The sequence below is a fragment of the Pseudophryne corroboree genome, chromosome 11, assembly GCF_028390025.1.
Source record: "Pseudophryne corroboree isolate aPseCor3 chromosome 11, aPseCor3.hap2, whole genome shotgun sequence".
Classification (NCBI taxonomy): domain Eukaryota; kingdom Metazoa; phylum Chordata; class Amphibia; order Anura; family Myobatrachidae; genus Pseudophryne; species Pseudophryne corroboree.
In genome coordinates this window covers 344,974,648-344,991,305 of record NC_086454.1, presented here as the reverse complement: position 1 = coordinate 344,991,305, position 16,658 = coordinate 344,974,648, and the positions used below count along the sequence as shown (strand labels likewise).

At 48.4% G+C, this 16,658-nt stretch overlaps 1 protein-coding gene across 1 annotated transcript in view; it reads right to left on the bottom strand.

The window, feature by feature from the left end:
* The window catches only part of ADAT1 (adenosine deaminase tRNA specific 1), a 41,663-nt gene that overhangs the window by 3,568 nt on the left and 21,437 nt on the right, over positions 1-16,658 (bottom strand). Inside the window, exons 5-9 of the mRNA XM_063945951.1 lie at positions 15,964-16,094; positions 13,572-14,103; positions 13,356-13,495; positions 12,580-12,679; positions 12,373-12,459 (exon numbers count right to left, since the gene is read on the bottom strand). Of these exons, the coding sequence (XP_063802021.1) occupies positions 12,373-12,459; positions 12,580-12,679; positions 13,356-13,495; positions 13,572-14,103; positions 15,964-16,094 (990 nt within the window). The remainder of the gene's footprint in view (positions 1-12,372; positions 12,460-12,579; positions 12,680-13,355; positions 13,496-13,571; positions 14,104-15,963; positions 16,095-16,658) is intronic.

Genomic DNA, 16,658 nt, shown 5'->3' with positions numbered 1-16,658 from the left:
CGCTGAGGAAGGATACAAGCCTTGTGCTCATGCAGAGCATCCAATGTCCAGGATAGTAGCTGTAGCGTGCGGAACACTGCCATGAACTCCCGCACCGCAATGAAGAGGTCTTATCTGGCTCAACGCTGCGTTCAGAAGAGGATTGCATCGAGCGTTATCAATTTGGTGGAGAAAGGCACCTTTATTTTGCACATATCCGACATTCGCTTACGTGCATTTCACTTTCTGGCCTCCACCAAATCCATAGCTTTACCTTACCGACAGCATTCTCTGTATTTCATCAAAGACTTTATATCATCAGGGCAGAGTTGCAGAATACTGTCGCTCCCGGATACAACAAAAAACGGTTTCACAATTATATGCAGAGCTGCGCTGCATCCGAGGGCAGTCCCAGAATATGGCTCTGCTTAGCTGGTATAAAGGCTTTGTTGAAAAGCACAGAAAAAGACCCCAGAAAGATAAAGCAACACATTCGGTAAAAGTTGCCGGCTTGTACAAGAAAATTAATTGAGTTATGCACTTTGGGACTAAGAAGAGACACACAAATTACCTATTACGCAATGTCAAAGTGCAGCCACAAAGGCAAATAAGGTGTCAGCATGCATAAAACGGGGAACTGAGATAAGGGATGAGAGCGTGATCCTGTCACTGTACAAATCATTGGTGCGGCCGCATCCTGAGTACTCTGTACAGTTCTGGGCACTGCACTGTAAAAGAGACTTATTAGAACCGGAAAAGGTTCAGAGGCGAGCGACCTAACTGATTAAGGGGTTGGGGGCACTGGACTATGAGGAGGGGCTTTCCAGGTTAGATATGTTTACACCAGAAATGAAACGACTAAGAGGAGATGGGTATGGGAATCAGGGTCGACACTAGAAATAAGTCAACATGGCCATTAGGTCGACCTGAACAAAGTCGAGATGTAAAAAGGTCAACATGAGTTTTTCATGTTTTTTTTTGGCGTAGTTTTCTTCGTAAAGTAACTGGGAACCCCAATTAGTGCACCGCGTCTGCTCGCCATGCTTCGGGCAAGGTGCCTCGCTCCTCTACCGTTGCGCTCAGCAGAGGTTACCATTCCCAATCGTAGTCCATGTGGATCGTATAGTATTAAAAAGTTTTTGAAAAAAAGAAGGAAAAAAAATGTGAAAAACTCATGTTGACCTAATGGTCGTCTCGACCTATTTCTAGGGTGTCGACCTAAGTGGTGTCGACCCAGAGTCCAGATACCGAGGAGATATGATTAATATCTACATATATATATAAAGGGGCAATGGGCCTAATTCTGAGTTGATCGCAGCAGCAATTTTGTTAGCAGTTGGGCAAAACCATGTGCACTGCAGGTGGGGGCAGATGTAACATGTGCAGAGAGAGTTAGATTTGGGTTGGGTGAGTTCAAACTGAAATCTAAATTGCAGTGTAAAAATAAAGCAGCCAGTATTTACCCTGCACAGAAACAATATAACCCATCCGAATCTAACTCTTTCTGCACATGTTACATCTGCCCCCCCTGCAGTGCACATGGTTTTGCCCAATTGCTAACAAATTTGCTGCTGCGATCAACTCAGAATTACCCCCAATATGCGGAGCTGTCATGTGATTTGTTTATTAAGAGACCTCTACACAAAACACGCGGACACCCGCTAAGGCTTGAGGAGAGGAAACGTTGTACTCGTCGCAGGAAGGGATTATTCACTGTAAGGGCAGTACGAATATGGAATACCTTGCCAGAGAAGGTTGTAATGGCGGACTCAGTCAATGCGTTTAAAAATGGGTTAGATACATTTCTTACAGAAAAAGATATCCGAGAATATAGCCCTTAACCAGAATAGAATAGGGAATATAATGTATTTCAGGTTGCACTCGATGGACTACTGGGCCTATATTTACTAATAATCCGAGTTTGACCGATTTGTGTTTTTTTTTCTAAGTCCCAACACAGGAATTCACTAGGCACAAATCTCGGCAGTGTTTGTGCTATTCATAATGGTTTGAATGGCAAAGTTCAGAAATACGAATGAATAGACCATCGGTCAAACACGGCTGTTATTTCATACAATACGGGTATTCACTATTCATTCGTATTTGGGTGTTAGTTTCTGAGTGCTCAAGTGCGGGTGTATTTTTTTTTCGAATCGTTAAAAAAAGCAGCAAAAAAATAGACCTGCTCTTTCCAGGCGAGTTTGGATAACCATGCACAGATCAGTGAGATCTGTGCATGGTTATATATGGGAAAGGGTCTGTTTAGTGTAAAAACTGAAAAAAAATTGCGTGGGGTCCCCCCTCCTAAGCATAACCAGCCTCGGGCTCTTTGAGCCGGTCCTGGTTGTCAAAATATGGGGGGGGAAAATGACAGGGGTTCCCCCATATTTAATCAATCAGCACCGGGCTCTGCGCCTGGTCATGGTGCCAAAAATACGGGGGACAAAAAGCGTAGGGGTCCCCCGTATTTTTAACACCAGCACCAGGCTCCACTAGTCAGAGAGAAAATGCCACAGCCGGGGGACACTTTTATCTTGGTCCCTGGGGCCCTGGCATTAAATCACTAACTAGTCACCCCTGGCCGGGGTACCCTGGAGGAGTGGGGACCCCTTAAATCAAGGGGTTCCCCCCTCCAGCCACCCAAGGGCCAGGGGTGAAGCCCGAGGCTGTCCCCCACCCCATCCAAGGGCGGCGGATGGGGGGCTGATAGCCTTGTGAAAAAAAAAGAATATTTCTCCTTCATCCACTAGGGGCCACTGGAGCGTAGTTACAATGGGGAAATAGTAGGCAGTAATTGGGAGCTGGCACTTTACAATTCTCACACTGTGGCTAGCTCCTCCCCTACTATCTCCCCTCCAAGCCAGTCTTAGTTAGTGCCCGATGTGAGCTGGTTCACTTGGGTTTAGCTGAAGAAATTTTTCTTTTTTCTTTATTATTTTCTTTTTCTTTCACACACTCACAGACTGGCAGCTCTGCCACTGCCAGTCTGCACCGCGGGAGGCTGCCGGCGGGGTCCCATCGCAGCTGCGTGCGGCTCGGGATGGGCCCCGGCTGAGGGAGACACTGAGCTCTCCTGAGTTGGCCGGACACCGCTGCGTGCGGCGCGTGTCGGGGCCGCTCCACCAGCAGAAGATTCCGGCAGCATGGCAGCGGTGAGTATACGTGGTCGGACACCGCTGCGTGTCGGGGCCGCTCCACCACAGAAGATTCCGGCCGGACACCGCTGCGTGCGGCGCGTGTTGGGGCCGCTGGGTCGAAACGCCTGACGAAAGGAAGCGGTGAGTACAATCTCCCCAGACTGATGTATGTTTTTACATTTTTCAGTGTTTTAATACAAGGCTCTCCTATACTCTCCAGTCATAGCCAGGCTGGAGTGCATAAAAGGCGCACTTACTGATTTGAAATTGGCGCCATTATGTGGGGGGCGGAGCTTCAGCCCGCTCTGTAAGCGGGCTCAACGCTCTTCACTCCCCGGCTGCAGCATACAGGCAGCCGGGTGATACATTTACACTCCCCAGCTGCAACATACACACTTACAGGCAGCCGGGGGATAATGTGGTTTTTAATTTGATAAGTGATCGGAGGGGGGCAGAGCTAAATCCCGCTCTGTTCTCCGCTCCCCGGCCGCACACCGCTCCCCAGCCGCAGCATACAGGCGGCCGGGGGATGCAGGGAGAAAGCACAGCAGCGGCCATCAAGAACGAGGGGGCGGAGCTAACTCCCGCTCTGTTCGGCGGGCTCAGGCTCTCCGCTCCCCGGCCGCACACCGCTCCCCGGCCGCAGCATACAGTCGGCCGGGGGATGCACTGAGACAGCAGCGGTCACCAAGAACTAGGAGGGCGGAGCTAACTCCCGCTCTGTTCGGCGGGCTTTCTCCGCTCCCCGGCCCGCACCTTTCCTCTCCTGGCTGCGCAGGGAGGATTCTTAACTTGCTTAACATGTATAAGGTATGAGGGGGGGGGGGGGGGGGGGGGGTGAAGCTTATTCCCCCCGGCGGCGGCTCCCAGCTCTCATGGTCTCTAGGCAACACATCCTGTCTCTGGGGGGTTTTTTTTAGCTTTTCTGTGCAGTGTGCTGCAGAAATATTGTTACATCTTGCTACATTCCTCCCTGCAGGGGAATCCTCTGCCCGGCATTTCAGTCATTTAGATCAGGAAACCTGCTCTATTACAGGAGCTGGGACTCAGCTCATTAATAATTAAAAATCTACTGTGCAGTATTTCTTTACCCTACAAATACACAGTATTTTTCTACCCTATTAGGTGCACAGTATGTATCTACCCGGTTGGGTTCACTGTGGTGTGAGATATATATAGATATATATAGATATGTTTGTATATATATATTTAAGTGTGTGTGGGTATGTATATAGATATATCCATACAATACCATATATAGGGGATAAAACAAACACTTCCGCAATGTTTTCTAATAACAAGATACCCCACCTTGCCACATAACATTTTCCCATCTTTTCTCACAGGCTGGTCACCATTTTGAAAAGCCAGCGGAACCTCCGAGAAACATCTGGTGCACCTTAATTAGCGGTACACTACATACAGGGCGGGGTGTTGCCTTCCCTTTATTATTCCTTGGTGTCACTAGTTACTAATGCTATTTGTAATTTGGGGAATGAGTGTAAGGCATCAGACAAATAGCGCTGTGGCTCAGTACGCTAGTAGCGGGTATCTGAACAGGGGTTTGAATCCAAAAAACTTTAAGGGAAGCTCCTATAGCCTAGGGCTAAGACTCCTGTCCCACAGCGCAGCGCTACTGGTTCAGGTCTCCGCTGCTCCAGAAAGTTTAGTTGAATCGTGTCGGTCACACATTATAGCGCAGACCTTACATAGGGCTGTGTTTGTTTAACCCACCTTTTCTCCTTTCGTTTGTCTCACCTGGGATAGTCAAAGAATTCCCTCTTAGGTGTGAAGTATGCGGTGGAGCCATCTGCAGAGCCCTCCACGCACCTGCAGGACACTCCTGTTTGAACAGCTCAGATTATGCAGGTAATGTCACTGGTAACCAGAGACCTTGTACGTCATTTCACCTCTCCAGGTTTCTAAAGGAACCTTGCTAACCTTCCATGTTACAATACTGATGATGTCTGTTTTCTGTGGAGTCTGAACCAGTGTCTCAGAATATCCAGATGCATTATACAGCAGTTCGTCTGATACTGCAGGTAAATGAGGCGGACACGTCAAGTCCATCAGGGTTCGACGCCAATGACGAAATGACAGCGACTGGTCCAGTTTCGGATGAGCTGGCCAGGCTCCGGTAGACGGCCGGCAGACACCCGAATACACAATTTCAGGTATCAAACAATGTTTGTTTTCCTATCCTTTCCCCGCAGACGGCAGGAAATGGTATCAGTACCTCTCCAGGGTATATCCCTCGATGTATCGCCGGTCCAACAAGCTGCCGTTTTCCTGAGGCAACCTTGCTCAGGGACCCATCGAAGACATATACGGCAGCGGGGTTCTACCTTGTCCGGAGCAGGTAGGTTGTGGAACAATTGTCCTCTAGGTTACAGGATGTTTCGCATCAGGATCAATTGATACTTTGGTACGGTCAGAATCACGATTCTGCTTTATGTTCTTTGGAGGTCTCCACGTCTACAGACTCGGGACCTGCATTTTCGCTTGGGCTGTCTTAACCCGACGACCTCTGGGGCTGCGACAGTGACAGGTGAACATGAAATCCTACAGGGCAGATGGTTCAGGGGAAGGAACTTTCTGCAGGATTTCTTGAACCATTGGAGGTAAGTCCACTTTGCTTTCTCCTACTTCTGTCCCAGCTCCAAGACAGACCTTTACCGGTCTTTCCTTTAGAGTTTTACCGTGCCCTTTCAAGCTTTCGACTCCACACGGGCGATATCTCCGTCGCCAGGGGATCTCAAAAAAAAAAAAAAAAGCTGAAGCAGAGGTTCAACAACCTCGGCCCAGTCTGATTTTACATCATCCTATACACACTCTACAGGTCAGACTTTCCTACCACCTGGAGGGTCCCAGGGTGGGCGCAGGTTGGTGGAAGAAGGCTTGGGCGGTTACAGACTAGATTTTGGAGTACAACCGTCTCGGGAGTCCCTCGGCAGGGGTCGGCCGATTTACGATGACAAGAGAGTCATACTGCAGGCGGCGCTCCATATGCTTCTAACCGCAAAGGGTGTTGATCCCTGTTTTTCACATATCATTTGAATCGGGACAGTTCTCAGGCCTTTGTTTTCTTCTCACGTTCCGAAGCCAGTTGGCTCGGCCAGGCCTATTCTGGCCTTAGAATCCTTTCAGTCTGTGATTGCTAGTTTAAACAAGAAAGGGAGTTTTACGCGTCCCTTGTCTTCAGGGATGCCTGTTTACTGATTTCCGTTGGGTTTCCTCATCGGGCTTTACTCAGTCGCATTACAGGATTCTCATTTTCACTGTAAGTCCTTTCCTTTCGGTCTCTCTTCCGCTCCCACAGGGTTCAGGAAGATCACAGAATAACTCTTTTTCAGGGGGGTGACGTTGGTTCCCTAATGGGGCAATCTACTGCTACTATCCCACTCTGTACATTACGTGTCTTCTGAAGATCCGGAGGATCCAGGAGCTTCTGGTTCGACTCAGATCCAATTTATGCTCCTCGTAGACGTTTTCTCAACACAAGTTGCGACGAAATGAGTGGTCGCCTACATTCCCCTCTGAGCGGGGGACAACAATCTTCTTCCCAGGTCAGGCCACCAGGTCGGACTCCTGGGTGAGGGAACATTCCCCGGAGTTTTGTCAGCTGGTTTGCTGTGGGCGGAGATTTCGAATCTACCTCAGGGCGTTCTGACTGACTCTTTACTACTCACGGACGTGAGCTCTGGTGGCAGTAGCCGAGGATGCCCTCAGGGCTCCTGGGAGTTTCTGGTTATTCTATCCTGCCTCCTTTTCTATTTCTACCTCACTTTCGGTAACACAGGAGGGGAATATGCGTGCTAGTCCTCTCGGTGGCTTTGGTTGGGCCACCCATGACTTGAAGACACAGCTACACCTGTTGTCAGTAGAGGAGCCTTGGCTCCTACCTAGACTGGACTGTCTACTTCAACAGGGTCCTTTTCTTTGTTCAATCTTACACTGGTTTCATTTAACCGTGTGACTGTTCACGAGACCTCAGAAGGGAGGAGTTCCCTAGTTCGGTTAGGCCTACTAGGCCCCGATTTCAGAAGTCTGTCACCTCTTCTCGCTTTTGCCACTTTTGGAAAACTGTATGGGACATGATAAGGAAAAAAGGGGGTTTTCCCCTTCTTTCAGTTACCATTCAGCCGTCATCTTTGGTTTCTCTGGGAGGTTTTGCTCCGCTGCGCTTCAAACCACATTGACCTGAATTTTAGGTCTCTGCCTTTTTCGGTTTTCTTCCAAAAGAAATTAGCCTGGCGGCCGTAAGTTCGGGCTCTCTTTCAGGGAGTACTCTATTAGCTACTCCACCGGCTGAGCTTCGGCCTCAGCGGTCGTTTCTTCCAAAGGGGATGTCCGTTTTTCATATAAATCTGACACTAGTGTTTTTCAGTCCTCGTAGAATGTTGTCAGGGCTCGCTGATTCTCTTTACAGAGGTCTTAGGCTATTCGATGAAGGGTTTTTTCTTCTTTATTCCGTACGATGCTCCCGTACTAAGTAGCCGGGGTCCCAGCTTATGCTGGGCTGTTGCATACATCTGACCATTTCAGCGCACTTTACGCGCGTGGTGGGACTTTCGGGGGCAGCTGCCCGTGGGGTCTCCATGAATACTTTATGTCGGGCGGCTACTTGGTCGGACCGTCATTCGTTTTGTCAAATTCTACAAGTTTGACACTTTTGCGGCCTCTGCATCACAGTTTGGCCGAGCGGTTTTACAGGACTCTCAGCGCTCTCCCACCCAATTTGGGAGCTCTGGGACGTCCCCATTGTAACTACGCTCCAGTGACCCCTAGTGGATGAAGGAGAAATCAGGATTTTGGTACTTACCGATAAATCCCTTTCTCCGATTCCACAGGGGCCACTGGACGCCCGCCCAGCGCTGTTCCTCCTTGTTTTTTGCTTAACGGTTTGCAGATCACCATATGACTGCTTGTTGAGTTGGGGCTAGCCTGTTGTTTGTTAGGTTCTGTTCCAGGTTTGGTTTGTGTTCTCCTGGTTTACAGGGCGTCATTAACCTCCTCTACCTTACGGTTTGTTTATTCCAGCTCTCCTCGGGCACAGTTTTACGTAGACTGGCTTGGAGGGGAGATAGTAGGAGAGGAGCTAGCCACAGTGTGAGAATTTTAAAGTGCCAGCTCCCAATTACTGCCTACTATTTCCCCATTGTAACTACGCTCCAGTGGCCCCTGTGGAATCGGAGGGATTTATCGGTAAGTACCAAAATCCTGATTGTTTTTTGTAGCAGTACTACAAGTCCCAGCAAGCCTCCCCCGCAAGCTGGTACTTGGAGAACCACAAGTACCAGCATGCGGGGGGGAAACGGGCCCGCTGGTACCTGTAGTACTAATACAAAAAAAATACCCAACAAAAAACAGGACACACACACCGTGACAATAAAACTTTATTACATACATGCACACCTACATACATACATACTTACCTATGTTCACACGAGGCTCGGTCCACTTCTCCATGTAGACTCCACGGAGTACCTGTGAATAAAATTATACTCACACAATCCAGGGTAGCTTCTGTCCTCTTTGTAATCCACATACTTGGCAAAAAAACAAACCGAAAAAGCCGAACCACGCACTGAAAGGGGTCCCATGTTTACACATGGGACCCCTTTCCCCGACTGCTGGGACCCCCCCTGACTCCTGTCAAAGAGGGTCCCTTCAGCCAATCAGGGAGCGCCACATCGTGGAACTCTCCTGATTGGCTGTGCGCTCCTGTAGTGTCAGTGAGGCTGTGCACTGAAGATACAATGTAGCGCATAGGCGCTCCATTATATCCAATGGTGGGAACTTTGCGGTCAGCGGTTGACCGCGAGTAACCTCAACCGCTGACCGCAAAGTTCCCACCATTGGATATAATGGAGCGCCTATGCGCTACATTGTATCTTCAGTGCACAGCCTCACTGACACTACAGGAGCGCACAGCCAATCAGGAGAGTGCCACGATGTGGCGCTCCCTGATTGGCTGAAGGGACCCTCTTTGACAGGAGTCAGGGGGGGTCCCAGCAGTCGGGGAAAGGGGTCCCATGTGTAAACATGGGACCCCTTTTAGTGCGTGGTTCGTTTTTTTGCCAAGTACGTGGATTACAAAGAGGACAGAAGCTACCCTGGATTGTGTGAGTATAATTTTATTCACAGGTACTCCGTGGAGTCTACATGGAGAAGTGGACCGAGCCTCGTGTGAACATAGGTAAGTATGTATGTATGTAGGTGTGTATGTATGTAATAAAGTTTTACTGTCACGGTGTGTGTGCCCTGTTTTTTGTTGGGTATTTTTTTTGTATTAGTACTACAGGTACCAGTGGGCCCGTTTCCCCCCCGCATGCTGGTACTTGTGGTTCTCCAAGTACCAGCTTGCGGGGGAGGCTTGCTGGGACTTGTAGTACTGCTACAAAAAACAATATTCTTTTTTTTCCACAAGGCTATCAGCCTCCCATATTTTGACAACCAGGACCGGCTCAGAGAGCCCGAGGCTGGTTATGCTTAGGAGGGGGGACCCCACGCAATTTTTTTCAGATTTTAAAACACTTTAAACACCTTTTTAAGGTACACAATGAAGCCCTGCACGGATCTCACAGATCCGGCCGGGATTCCTTGTGTTTTGTCAGGCAGTGTTTTACTCATCACTCCCGTAAAACACTGCCTGATATTACGAATCACATCGACATTGGAAAATACGAATTTGGAAAAGTCGGCAGCTTAGTGAATGACCGTATCAGGATTCAAAAAGTTGCAGTAAAATGCACCCGTGACCATTCAAGATCAAACACCCTTAAAAACGACTAAAACACGAATCTTTGTAAATATACCCCCTGGTCTTTTTTCAACCTCACCGACTATGGTGGTCATTCCGAGTTGTTCGCTCGCTAGAAGTTTTTAGCAGCCGTGCAAACGCTGTGTCGCCTCCCACTGGGAGGTATTTTAGCTTAGCAGAAGTGCGAACGAAAGGATCGCAGAGCGGCTACAAAGTTTTTTTGTGCAGTTTTAGAGTAGCTCAAAACCTACTCAGTGCTTGCGATGACTTCAGACTGTTCAGTTCCTGTTTTGACGTCACAAACACGCCCTGCGTTCGCCCAGCCACACCTGCGTTTTTGCTGGCATGCCTGCGTTTTTTCGAACACTCCCTGAAAACGGTCAGTTGACACCCAGAAACGCCCACTTCATGTCAATCACTCTGCGGCCAGCAGTGCGACTGAAAAGAATCGCTAGACCCTGTGTGAAACTACATCGGCCGCTGTAATAGTATGTCGCGCATGCGCATTGCGCCGCATACTCATGCGCAGAAGTGCTGTTTTTTTGCCTCATCGCTGTGCAGCGAATGAATGCAGCTAGCGATCAACTCGGAATTACTATGTAATTGAAAGAAATCCAGCGGTGGATAAACGCATAGGTTAATAGCTGATAATAAACTAATCGATAAGCAGCTGTTATTTTTTTTTTTATACCATTTAGACAGTAACGTGGCTTGGACACAACACATGTAAATAGAAATTTGTATCAGAATGTCTTTTTCTGAACAAATATATGTAATTACAGGAATATGGGCATCTCCTGTATAAAGAGCCCTCGTATCCCTTTAAATGCAGCTGTAAAATAAAAGACGTTTGTCTCGTTGGTGGTAAAATAGGAATTAAAGCTGGGACATCTGGCAGAGGGCGTGAGGGGTTACATCACTTTATTTTAATGTTCCCTTCAGCTGCGATTTGCCGATGCTCCAGAACAAGGCCGTGTTCTCCCGGCAGAACGAGCTTCATTCTAGAACGGTCTCTGTGCAGTGACTGACAGCCAGGGCTCGTGCAGACATTAAGCAGCTTTTCCAGGCTGCGGCGCCAGCCCTGACTTCACACCAGTAAATATATCTGTGTTTATATTAACAGCATCGGCTGCGCCCAGTCCCCGCGCCGCATAGATGGGACTATAGACGCCCTTTCATAGCTCGTTGCAAGTGATAATTACACTGGTTGGGACAACGGGTGTGCGACAGCTCCAAAGAACATGTCATGTATGACCGATGAATGCAACAGAATAGGCAGTCCCGTCATTGTATATCATCTGAATAAAGTCTGAACAGGACAACAATCATATTTTCTGTATAATGCGGACAGTACCAGACGACCAAACTCGCTCCTCAAGCACCCTACAGAGGCGCACACTATGCAATATTTTTATGGTTGAAACGACAAACGGCTGATTTCTGCGGCTGGAAGTTCCCGATATCTGTGCTACATATTAATTATTATTTTTTTTTTTTACGTTACCGATTTTCTGCCCCACCACGTTGAATTTGCATATGGCCGCCACAAGGAGGATGAGGTAATTAGGATAAACCATAAGTAATGCAGGCAGGTTACCGCGAATGCCCACACATGATGCACGCTGTCAGGAGCGTTGGGCCAATATCGTTAATCAAGGCTGACCGATCTGATAATCTAAGGCGGGGGTTTCTGCCCATATCATCTAATTATTGGCAAATTGTCCCAATAATTGTATAGTGTGTACCTAGCGTCACAGCCTAGGTTTGTGCTTGTGCACAGAAGATATAATCAAGGTGACTGAGGTACTAATTAAGGGCCCAATTCAGACCTGATCTCAGCAGCAAATTTGTTAGCTAATGGACAAAACCATCCTGCGCTGCAGGTGGGGCAGATGTAACATGTGCAGAGAGAGTTAGATTTGGGTGGGGTGTGTCCAAACTGAAATCTAAATTGCAGTGTATAAATAAAGCAGCCGGTACTTACCCTGCACAGAAACAATATAACCCACCCAAATCTAACTCTCTCTGCACATGTTATATCTGCCCCACCTGCAGTGCATATGGTTTTGTCCATTACCTAACAAATCTGCTGCTGCGATCAGATCTGAATTACCCCCTAAGTCACAGCACTGAGGTCATGGGTTCGATTCCCACCATGGCCCTAACTGTGTGGAGTTTGTATATTCTCCCTTTGCTTGCATGGGTTTCCTCCCACAATCCAAAAACATACTGGTAAGTTAATTGGAATCTGCCATATCAATGAACACTAGTGTGTGTGTTTGTGTTGGAGAATATAGATTGTAAGCTCCTCTGGGACAGGGACTGACATAAAGGACTAAACATTTATCTGCAAAGCGCTACATAATACGTGTGCGCTATATAAAATTATACTTTGCGGACTCCACAAGGAAATGAATTCCCCCCTCTTCGGTTTTCTGCAGCTGGATCGCAGCTCCCATCAGTTGCAGGCGGAACAGACCTTTAAATGTTTACCTGAGTGAATGTGGGATCTGCTCCTCCGACAGACGCTCTACCAGATGCCGGAAAGTGCTAAATAATTCTGCTTTACAGATCCGAGATCTGGGGAAATAGATGGCCGACATATATCAGTATTAGGCTTCACAATGATCACCTTTCATATATAGGGCTGGAAGCGATGCAATGCAATAAGACGGGAACGTACGGTGTAGTAGTTCCTACCTGGACTGCGGGGTTCCAACTGCTTTTTTGGTGGTTCCTTGCTTGTACCCGTTAGCGGTGACATCTAGAGGCTGCTCCGGTACTGCACACCAACTAACAGCTGTAGCGGAAAAGTTCACCGGTTACTGCACAATGCACGTTTATTTCTAGTGGATAACAATAAAACAATGACGCAACAAACTTCTCATTCATTGTGTAACCTGCGTAGAATCAATCGATGCCAATGGCCGACTGCCGACAACGCAGCACATTAGTCTAGAAAAAGACACGAGTCGGAGACTCCGGCGGTGATTTCTGCTGACGCGGCTACTTACAGGACATAAAGCCATCTCTACAAGCAAGGCCTCCGGAGGATTAAATGCATTAGTCGCCGGGCACAGCGGAGAAGCGTTCGTGATGTCGCTCGCTTTTTGTGTACGGACAGGCAGCATTCTACTGCAGCCCCCGCTGTGTTGAGGTGACCGGTACACAGACAGTTAATTAGAGAGGTCCACTCAGTCATTATCCGCTGGCGGTGGATTCTGTGGCACCTGTGAGCTCTGTACCTGCAGGTATCATTATGTGGCTGCAGCGCAGGTGAACATGGCTCCTGTCACGCTAACCGCTGCGATGTCATAAGTGTGGGGGCTCTGACTTCTGCAAAGTAGCATTTAAAGGTAAAGATTTCTACCGGCAAACCGGTTATTATCCTGGGTAAACTCTACACAATTCTGAGATGATCTAACTCCTGCAGCGACTGTGCGGGCTGATCAAACTTCTCGCTATGGAGGCCTCACCTGCGCCACCAGGGACGAGCTTCCTCGCGCCGTCCGCTGTTCTCAGCGCATCCCTCCCATGCTGGAAATTTACGTGTGACTGGGCGATCTGTACTGTATGTACCCGGAATCCTTCTGGCAGACCCGTTACACGCTGGCACCTGGAGAACAGAGCACACGTCACACTCCCTGCCTCGCCTGGTACCCAGCAGAGGAGAGATGGCGCTCATACAATACCTACTGTGAAGGGCCCTCTCCATACACCGCAGACTGAACGGACACTTCCCGACCACAAGGGAGGACAGGTAGATCGGCTGCTGCAGAAAGTGAGCCAGCAGCGCTCCCTGGCAGCCGACCACGTTCCACCGAGCCATCTTATCACTGCAAGACATGGATAACGTGCGGTCCCCGCGGCCTGGCTTCACACGCAGCGCTCCCACCGTGTGATAGTCCACCCCTGGGCCGTGACTATCCTGAGCCTCCCCGGGAACACACTTGGCTCCAGTTCTGTATACATCCGTGACTTTAGGCGCGGGTTTCCTGACTGCGCTCTCATTTTCTGCGCCAGGTACAGCACTCATCTCACTTCCTCCATCTCCGCCATCTTGCTTTATCTTCTTGTTACCGAGTGAGGACTCGCAGGTCACCCACTTCCTTTTACATCCTCTGTCCACAGAGCTACAAAGCAATGGCGGCTCTTCTGACACCGCGGCGGTGGGGCACAGCTGGTCCTCTAGGGGAACCGCGGGGATAATCGAGGCGTCTCCACCTGATGAGACAAAAGCGCCGTATGGAACAAATTAGGGGTTTTGTCTATAAAAAGTGCGTAAAAGAAAAAGAGGAAAAAGTAAATACGTATTTTTGTGGAGGACCACATTCTATAAAGAGTGACATCACCTGAACACTGAAATGTGGTGCTATGGGCACGGGGTCACATACAAAGTCACAGGCGCACAACTGATACTTTAAGTAAATAATTAAAATTAAAAAACGTAAATGAAAAGTATACCACACGAGATACTACATAATTAAACTGGCTTTCAACCCTTAAATCGATTTTGCTGAATCCATTTTGAGGAGGTCACAGATAGCATGGTCGATGGCACGGGCACGGATGTAACACTCAGATCTGTTTGCAATCTGTCTCCTCCCCCCTCTACCCCCAAACTGAGGGACAAAGGCAATAGGGGCGAGATTCTCATACTGACGAGATTCCGGGGGGTTACTGTAGCAGTCAGATTTAGGGTGGCCAACCTGGTTCTGCCATACTAAGCGCTGCCGCTCCGACAGCTAATTCCCCAAACTCCCGGCAGCGTCACAATCCCGCACCCCATTACATTTTGCCCGGAGGTTGGTGGTGTAGAGGGGTCATGAGTGCTTTCCCGCCACACAGCCCTGTGCACCCCAGAGAGAGCAGTGTCCCTTAAAGTGTAAGGAGAAACGTCCATTTTATTCTGTTCTGCCGCTTTCTGATCCTGACCAGAGGAAAAGGTTTTGGGACTTAGGAAAAATATACATCAGCGATGTTGCTAAAAAACGGCACTTCTGCACATGCGGCGCAATGCGCACGTGCGTCGTACTTTCACAACGGCCGATGTCGTTTCACACAAGGTCTAGCGAAGCTTTTCAGTCGCACTGCCGGCCGCAGAGTGATTGACAGGAAGTGGGCGTTTCTGGGTGTCAACTGACCGTTTTCAGGGAGTGATCGAAAAAACGCAGGCGTGCCAGGAAAAACGCAGGGGTGGCTGGGCGAACGCAGGGCATGTGTGTGACGTCAAAACAGGAACTGAACGGTCTGAAGTGATCGCAAGCGCTGAGTAGGTCTGGAGCTACTCTGAAACTGCACACATTTTTTTGTAGCCGCTCTGCGATCCTTTCGTTTGCACTTCTGCTAAGCTAAAATACACTCCCAGTGGCGGCATAGCGTTTGCACGGCTGCTAAAAACTGCTAGCGAGCGATCAACTCGGAATGACCACCAATGAGAGTAAATAAATAAATAAAAAACACAATTATCACTATTTTGATCACATTAATATTCATTTTCATGGAATAATTCCCCGTTCGATGACCGGTAATTCTGACTCACTGCACAGAGATCACAGCCATACATGTGTGGAGTTTGCATGTTCTCTCAATGTTGCCGTCAGCTCTTTCTATTTCCTCCCACACTCTTAAAAGCTAGGAGGCTTCTGGCAAAATGGAAGCTAGTTTGTTTATATACTGTATATGTGTGACTGTATGTTTGTATGACCTCAGACTGTAAGCTACTATGGAGCATGGGCCTACGTGAATGACCACATATTCTTGGCGCAGCACTGTGTATTATGATTGGCACTATACAAGCGGTAATAGTGTGCTGTGCCAACCTTCACAACTCTGTATACACAATTATAAAGCAGAACCTCAATAAAAGGACCCTGACCTGCATTGTATTGTATTGTTCTTCCTCTAATGACAAATAAGCTGCATTTAGTCTGAGGTTGCTCACGGGACGCTGCCATTTTTTGACGGTCTCAGCCATTATAAGCAATGTACAATAAGGTGATTTTTACCTCCTATTTGTTTGCATGTCACGCAGCATATAGTGTAGTACAATAGTATGTTACGGGGCTCTGCGCCGGTACTCACAAGGTGTGTGACTGGTGAAGAATATAAAGGACACCTCTGACTTCAGCATCCACGTGGCAGAATCACCTGCAGGAACAAACACGGAGTCTCTGCTGCCAGACAGTGCCAAGGAAAGCTGGTGCAGGAGGTACCTGGCCAAAGAGAAGAGAAGAGTTTTACACTCTCTGATGACTAATAACATATGAGCCAGAGTCTGTAACGTCATGAAGCCAAGTTCCCTGTCTGCAGGGCGAGCGTCCTGGACCGTGGCTGCCGCCCGTCTGGTCTCTGGATAGTATTCTGCACAGCCAATGTTACTTACATATGACAGATAAAAGGATAACAAGGTCTTAGTACCAAATCCTCTCCTTCTATTCCCTGGTTATTCCCCTATAAGGCTACTGATCACCCTAATATAGAGGCCACTTTATTAGGTACACCTGCTAATATCTAACCAGCCAATCATGTGAGCAGCAACTCAACGGATAAAAGCATGCAGAAATGGTCAAGAGGATCAGTTGTTGTTTACACCAGACATCAGAATGGGTTAGAATGGGATAAGTGACTTTGACCGTGGAATGATTACTGGTGTCAGATCTGGGAATCTACTGATCTCCTGTAATGTTCACATACAGCAGTCTCAAACGTTCACAGAGGATGGAGTGCAGAACAAAAACACAACCAGCGAGTGACAGCTCTGTGGGTGAGACTGCCCG